Source organism: Cryptomeria japonica, chromosome 3 (assembly GCF_030272615.1).
Source record: "Cryptomeria japonica chromosome 3, Sugi_1.0, whole genome shotgun sequence".
NCBI lineage: Eukaryota > Viridiplantae > Streptophyta > Pinopsida > Cupressales > Cupressaceae > Cryptomeria > Cryptomeria japonica.
This window is the reverse complement of record NC_081407.1, coordinates 285,814,890-285,823,085: the sequence shown is the minus strand read 5'-3', so window position 1 is coordinate 285,823,085 and position 8,196 is coordinate 285,814,890. Positions and strand designations below refer to the sequence as shown.

Below are 8,196 nucleotides of genomic sequence, written 5' to 3'. Positions count from 1 at the left end.
CATTCAGTCGATCAACATCGCTCACACAATATCATATCACTATATATTCCTTATCTTTGTGTTTCTTCAAAATAGCCTAACCGGACTGACTTAAATACCCTTCCCAATCACAAACATAAATGCTTTATGTCGACTTACAAAGATATTACAATTTATTTACATGTCGGTCTAAACAAAAACAAATACATTGAACTTTGTGACCGATGTCGCTGATTGTTGTCGTGTAAACCTGTCGGATCAATCTCCTATGTCGGCCTCATATACCGGTTCCTAGTTTGTCGGTTTCCCTAAATGCCGATTGCCAAATCATGAATATCGGTGAGTACTGGTTAAGTGTCCAACCCAAAATGATGTGTGTTGCCATCAATGACAACACAACTAAACCGGACGAGTGTGAATTGCCAACGAGTTGTAGTGCACAGTTATTGGAGTATCTTTAAGTAGATGTTGGGTGAAACCTCTAAATGAACACTTTCTGACATTTGTGCACATAACATTTCATCCAATATTCTTTGTAACTATTCAGAAGATGAAACAATAGCTTTAAGCTCTTAAATCACATACGAAAACAACAACAAAAAAATCATTGTCAAAATAAATCCAATGTATCTTTTAGAAACTTAAGATATACAAAATTAATGATAACAACTAATGATACCCTTACCTATATATTTAGTATACATAAATGAATCTATAAAACAACAAACCTAATGAACACTATTTCACTAATATTCACATGAGTTTTTTTAAACTTTTTTTTTAACCTTTTCTTTTCGTTCATATTAGCAGGCAAAACATCTCTTAGATAGATTCCTCAATTTTCATAATGTTTCATATTAGCAGGCAAAACATCTCTTAAATAGATTCCTCAATTTTCTTTTTGTTTTTTTAAGGCGTGTAGGTAACTTTCAATTCAATTCAATTCAATCTCCAATAATCAGTGTTCCACGGGCGTTCGGGACGGGGGGACGGGGGGACGAGGGGGACGCGTCTCGGGGACGGGGGGACCAAGGGCCTAAATTTGGGGACGGCGGGGGGGACGGCGGGGGGACGGCGGCGGGGGGGGTGGCGGGGTGGTGGTGCTCATATATATACATATAGTACTTGAAAAACTAGTTTTGAAAAGATGTATAACAGTATAACAGTATAAGAATTAGATTTCAAATGAAACTATAGGAAATACCAAGATTACTTAGATTAGTGATACGTAACTAATTGCTAATTGCTAAAACTAAAAGTAAATAAAATTTGACAAATGAAATTGTCAAATTGGAGATTTCTCATTTCTATCATATGAATATCGAAAAAGGAAAACAAAAAATATGAATATCTGATGCCATTGCAAAGTCTATAATAATAAAGATGATTACATGATTCATCATTACAATGAGTAGCCAAATACAAATACGTGTAGCAATAGCATTACAAAAGAGACGAGTCAAATACAAAATGACAAAACTGAAAAGTGAAAACTCAAACTATAGCTAATGGAGGCCTCTAATCATCTGCAAACTCCTCCTCACTGGAACTGCTGGACTCCTGAGGATCAAGGTCCCTCAAGCTCACACCAACTAGCCCTGCATCTGAAGTGGTAGGATCATCCTCATCAATCTGTGAAGGCTCCTCTGGCTCTACATCCCATCGTGCCGCTGGACTCTCCTTGTACATAAGTGTCTTGCGGTCAATGAGACGCAAAGCACTATGTACAGCCACAAGCTTCTCTGCTCTCTTAGAGGTAAGTCTGTTCCTCTTAAGAGAGTGGATGAAGCTATATGTAGACCAGTTCCTCTCAGCAGCTGAAGAACTGGAAACCTGGGATAGCAGACGGATGGCTAGAGTGGTGGTCAAAGATTTCGGGCCATGACATTTCCACCACAAAAGTGGGTCCTCCTGTGCCATAATGTCTATATCCATCTTTGCTGCATCTGAATAACCTCTAAGAGTGGCAAATCTTCCCCACTCAGTGCGTATTGTGCCGGCATCTCTGGAATCAAACATCTTCTCTATGCACCTAAAGAAACCTGCCTTCACCTCATCATCCTCAATCGGTGTCGTTCTACCCGGTCTAGCCTTGTACCACTTAGGATTCAAGGCAAAGGCAGCCATATGCAAAGGAGTGTTCAACTTGTCCCATCTACTCTGAATGATAGGCCGGATTTGCTCATTGTAGAATGCTAGAGAGGGGTCCTTCACTCGCACAGCAGCCCTCATCTGGCCAAGCATAGAGTCAATGCACTCATACACCTCTCCAAGGTTAGGTGCATCCCCATCCCCATATCTGATCACCTGGAATACTGGAGAAATGATGGAGACAATGTATTTCGTATCAGTCCAAAACACATCACTCTTCACTATCTCCTTCACCCTTCTCCCCTGCTCTGTCTTGGCCTCAGCCCACCTATTCCACTCATTAGTCATAACCATGAGTTGCAATGCCTCTTGCAACTCAATCATTCTCTCCAAGAGAATGAAATAGGATGCATATCTAGTCTCAACTGGTTTCAAGAACTCCTTCTTCGCGAAGGTCCTGAATAGTGCATGTGAAATGTGGTGGTTGTAGATAAACATCTGCACATCTCTCGCATCGGTGACCACTCCTCTAATCCAGTCAATCTTCCCCATGTCCTTGAGTGCATTGTTCATGGCATGCACACAACATGGGGTCCACCAAATGTGTCTATAGGCTGCCTCAACGAGTCTCCCTGCTGCTCTACACACATATGCTGCATCTGTCACTACTTGGACCACATTTTGTGGCCCAACCTCCTCAATAGCCTCCCTGAGGACCTGAAACTGGAAATCAGCATCTTTACGATGCCCTGTACAATCAACTGCTCTAAGGAAGTATGGGCCCTCTGCACATGTGACCATGATGTTGATGAGTGGACGATGGCTAATGTTCGTCCACCCATCCATAACTATGTTGCACCCCAATGCCACCCAACATGCCTTCATCTTCTCCATCAAAATATTGATCTTGGAATAGCTTTTATCCAAGATCGAGGTCCTCATTTTCGTCTCCCCTGGTGGCACATAAGATGGTCCTCCCTTGGCCACCATATCTATCATCTTCCTATAATAAGGAGACCGTGAAACATGAAATGGAATGCCATTGGCAAAGAAGAAATTGCCAATGGATTCATCTATCTCATCTCTCAGCTGCACATTAAACATATCAGCAATGGGGTTGCTCTGTGGTGTATGCAACTTACGTTTCCCAGTCCTGGCAACAGTAGAAGTGGAAGTAGATGGAGATCCAAACATCATTCCTCCCGCCTGCGAAGCATGATAAGTATGTGGCACTGGCACATTCTGGCTGTCGTGAAGTGATGCCCTAGCAGACAAAGTAGTAGGCATTGAAATATTTGTGTCATCTGGAACCCCCCAAAGCCTGTTAAACTCAATTCTGTACTGTATATTTTTGGGTTCCTCCAAAAACTTACAATGTTTCACGCCTTTTCCTCTCCAAAATAGAAAGTGTGCATTCACCCTGCTAATGCTACCGAACCATTCTCTGTCACAAATATTGCACTTCCACTTCCTTGTTCCCCCACTTGAATGTGATGCAGTGCCTTGTACTGATATTTGTGAAGCAAACTGTTTTAGAGGAGACTTAGGATCAAAATGACCCCTAGCATATGGTGCCAACAACTCTGAAGGGCAACCTGTACTAGCTGCTGCACTTGCCATAGAACTAGATTGGGCTCCAGGATCAGCCCCATGGTCACCCCCCTCATTTTCAGGTTCATATTCTGAATCATTCTCACTATGAGAATGGATTTCCATGTTATCTTGACTCGTGCCTTGGGAGCTCATTGTGAAATTTTCAAATTGACACTGCATTTCACAAAATAAAAATAAAAATAAAAATAAAATCAGCCTTGTTTAACAATATATTTTTAAATTTTTAAATTTTTTTTCCTATTCATCTCAAAATGAGATTTGATGTTGAATCTTGAGGGCAAAATGATGAATCATTTTGCCCTCAAGATTCAACATCAAACCTCATTTTGAGTCTTAAGATGAATAGGGAAAAAAAATTAAAAAAACCAAAAATGACATAGAACAATGAAAATCAGAAAGTAAAACAAAAAAAAAACAAGAAGAAGTTGAAAAACCCTACCTTGTGCTTGAAAAATCTCTCCAAAATGTAGAAGAATCTTCTTCTTCCTCTTCTTCTTGCTTCTTCTAGCTCCTATCACACTTGTAGTCACTTTTCTCACCCCTTCAATCAATCTTCTTCAAGCTGTTCCTCCTCTTCAAGCTGCTGGAAAAAAAATCAGTTTTGCATAATGAGAGTGAAATCCAAACTAAACATGTTTTTGTGTTGTTTTGGGGGGTGGGGTGGGGCCCACGTCCAATTAGGGTTACCCCTTAACCCCCCCTAAAAAGCACATGTCATAAAAATTAAAAAAAAAAATGAAAACTGCGCTTTTTATCCCGTGCGAACGCGGGAGACGCCTGGGCGCCCCCCCGTCCCTCGAGAGACGTCTGGGCGTCTCTCGAGGGACGGGGGGGACGCCCAGGCGTCTCCCACGGAGACGCCCAGACGTCCCCCAGGAGACGCCCAGACGTCTCCGCGTCGGGGACGTCTCCCCGTCCCGGCGGAGTTTGGGTGGCGGTGGCGGGACGGCGGGGGACGTCGCGTCCCCGTCCCCGCGTCCCCGAGACGTCTCTGACGGGGGGACGCGCCCAAAAATGGGGGGGACGCGTCCCCGTGGTTCACTGAGATTCTCCATTAAGCATGCTTCTTGATCGTCTGCTTTTTCATCCACGTGTCGAATTCTCCCTGCACTACAGGATAAAACCACGTTTTATGTGCGTCAGATCTGCGTGCAAGACGCCACAACCACACACTCATTAATCACGCTTCTTCATCTTTCGACGTTTTCGCCACTAACGTACAGTCATTTGACGTAGACATTTCACGTCGCTAAAAATTTAAAAAACATGCATTCAATCCCAGCAGATACTGAAAAATCATGCATTCAATTTTTAAATTTAAAATTGTGTATGTTTTCCATCGTAGCAGTTGAGAATTTCATAATTTTGAATTTTAAATTTCATGTTTTTGTTGCAGCAGTTGTAGATTTCCTCACTTGGGTGGTCTCATGGAGTCATCAAAATATGTAATTACAGTAACATTTGTTGAAGATGAGAATTTTTTTTCTTCCTATAAATAGGCCTTTGGCCTTCAAAATTTTATCATACTCTATTAATCATATTTGGTCTACCAATTCAGTTTCCTTGCTTATAAAGTCCAGAGAAATGGCAACTTATTTAAAGAGGATAGCAGTCTTTGGAGCTCTGCTACTGATTTCAATGGGTAAGATTGTTGTGGGTATCATAATTTTTCATTTTTCATTTTTTGTTAACTTTTAAATCTTCTATTTTATTGTATTCTACATGTTTTGTGTAGATTAGATGATAAACATTTAGTCTACATCTTGCTTATAGTAATAAGGTGGTCTTATATATTTTTACCTTTGCTTACCAAAAACCAGTCTAATTATGAATTGGTCAGTTTTTATTTTTGTTTTTTTTCAAAGATTAAAATGATCAATTTGTTATTGTTTAAGGGATAATTTTTTTAATCCTCCCCAATTACACTAAGAAATATATTTGAACACATCATAAACATTAGAATTAAGAGAGATAATTGTAATTAATAGTTATGTATATTTCCCATATCCTCTGGTCTTCTCCCTGTACAAAAGAGTGGCTACTCATTCTTTATATTGCATACTTCTGAGATATTTAGCCATAGTTCTTTAATTCCAGAATATAGTGGAAGCCCAAAACATTTGGCTCCCTAATTGTAACTTAGTTAAAGTTATAGGATCCGACTTCTATGTAATACTAACAACTACATCCTTTTCGTTCCCTTTTAAATTATTATTAAACAAGCTGTAATACTAACTAAATTGGTGTCCACCATTTTTAACAGAAAAGGTGAAGGGTCCATAATTCAACATAATATTTATGAGATCTTTGGATAAAAATAATGTTTCTTTGTATACAAGTGCTTTCTATTGATGTCGGATTGGTGTCCATTTCTTTTTTGATCTTGAATTTTCTGTGATGAATTTTGATCAAGTAATATGTTGTTTTTATCAGTCTATTGATGCCAAATTGATAAGAGCTATTAGATTTCCACAATCCATTCAAATAATATATGTAGTTTCTAAATTTGATTGTGTTAAATTTTCTTACCATCAACGTTTCAAATCACACTCTGCAATGCATCATCAGAATGCAAGAGAGTTCTAAGCTAAGTCACCAGGTTCGGCCGAATTTCATCCTTGAAGTTCGAAATTCGCCGAACAAAAAAAAAAAAAAAAAATTCGTTAAAATTCGCCGAACTTCAAAAAAAAAAAAAAAAATTTTTTTTTTTTTTAAAATAAATTTTTGGCCTTCTTCTTCTGTTAATATTTTTTAAACACATCTTCTTTTCTTTGATTAAAACCCATTAACCTGTTCTTTCTTTAGGATATTTATGTCTGTTAGAACCCTCAATTAGGATGAGAAAAAAAATACTGAAGATGATAATTGATTACCCAATCAGTGAGGTATTCCAGTATTTGGTGATTCTGTTATTCTCATAAGATGAGATAAAGATGTTACTTACAATAAACCTTATTAGCAATTCATATGGAACCATCCCCCATATGAAAGATTGGTTGTTTTATAGAATATATCTGGCATATTTATACATATGGCGAACTTAATTCGAATTTTATACATTTCGAATTTTTCCCTCATCGAACTTCATTCGAATTTCAAAGTTGTCGAACTTCGAATTCGAATTCGAACCTGGGGACTTAGGTTCTAAGAGTGTGATTAGAAACATTGATGGTAAATTTTTTTAACACAATCAAATCTAAAAACTGCATACATTAGCCAAATTGATATTCATTTCCTTTTTGATCTTAAAAACCTCAATTTCTTATTAAATTTATTTCACTATATTGTAACATCCTTTCTTTTTATATGTCAAAAATATTATTAAACAAAATGCAATACTGACCAAATTGTGTCCATTTTCAACCAGAAAATGTGAGGGGCAGAGTATTCACCCTGACAAACAACTGCCCCTACACTGTATGGCCAGGCATCCTAACAGGAGCAGGAGGTCCTTCCTTAGAAGGAGGAGGCTTCACCCTAGCAACCGGTGAATCCCAGTCACTTAACCCACCTGACAATTGGTCCGGCCGGTTGTGGCCTCGAACAGGCTGCACCTTCGAGGCCCTAGAAGGCCCTGCTACCTGCTCAACAGGTGATTGCGGCGGCCTCCTCCAATGCAGCCAAGTGGGAGGGGTCCCACCAGTGACCCTAACAGAATTCACGCTGGCAGATGACGTGGACTTCTATGACGTCAGCCTCGTCGACGGCTACAATGTTCCACTGAGTATTGAGACTCTTGGAGGCAGGGGCGACTGCAGAGCAGCAGGGTGTTGGAGTGATTTGACAGACACGTGTCCACCGGAGCTAGCTGTGAATGAGAATGGACGGGTTGTGGCCTGTAAGAGTGCTTGTGAGGCGTTTGGAAGCCCTGAGTATTGTTGTACAGGGGAGTTTGGGAGCCCTCAGACTTGTGGGCCTTCTGCTTATTCACAGACGTTTAAGACTGCTTGTCCTGCTGCTTATAGCTATGCTTATGATGATGCTACTAGTACTTTTACATGCACTCAAGCAGATTATCAAATCACTTTCTGCTCCTAAGGTTTGAAGTAGACCAAATTATATAATTTCCGTTTGTCATTTCCTTTGAATGACTTTCAGATATGAGTTTTGAAGTGTTTTTAAATTAAGGTAAGCGGTTTTTATCAGAAATAGGTTTTGAGAAGATCTCAAAATTTTTTACAACAAAAATATCATCATGGATCAAGAAATTTCGAAAGTATTATGAAATATTATAACAGTTCAAAAGACATAATATTTATGTCAATTATTGACATGTAGAATCATTGCCACTTGTCTCTAAGCATATGAAACTATTACATCTTTAATGAGAGTGAAAGAGTGCATCATCCATGTCCTCCTTGACAACTAATAAATATGGAAGACAATTATGTGATATCTCTCGGCATTATTTACGTATATTTTTTGTTAGAATATAGGTATACTAGTTCTACACTTCAAGTAAATGAAAGATAGTTTGCTTTTGTAGTTTTGTAGTTTGATTATTGAATGTTA

The 8,196-nt window shown here is 39.1% G+C and overlaps 2 protein-coding genes across 2 annotated transcripts; one reads left to right on the top strand and one right to left on the bottom strand.

Annotated features, from left to right (window-relative positions):
* Positions 1-1,394: 1,394 nt before the first annotated feature.
* On the bottom strand, positions 1,395-4,347 carry LOC131874607 (uncharacterized). Its single transcript, XM_059218233.1, has 2 exons — positions 4,124-4,347; positions 1,395-3,837 (listed from the first exon to the last, which is right to left on the bottom strand). Exon 2 carries the CDS (start codon positions 3,814-3,816, stop codon positions 1,498-1,500), a length of 2,319 nt encoding a protein of 772 aa, XP_059074216.1. The 5' UTR covers positions 3,817-3,837; positions 4,124-4,347; the 3' UTR covers positions 1,395-1,497.
* Positions 4,348-7,041: 2,694 nt separating this feature from the next.
* LOC131029599 (pathogenesis-related thaumatin-like protein 3.5) lies at positions 7,042-7,892 on the top strand (the record flags this gene model as incomplete). The annotated part of the gene is made up of 1 exon (XM_057960134.2): positions 7,042-7,892. A coding segment is annotated over one exon (681 nt), but the record flags the coding sequence as incomplete, so codon positions are not given.
* Positions 7,893-8,196: the final 304 nt, after the last annotated feature.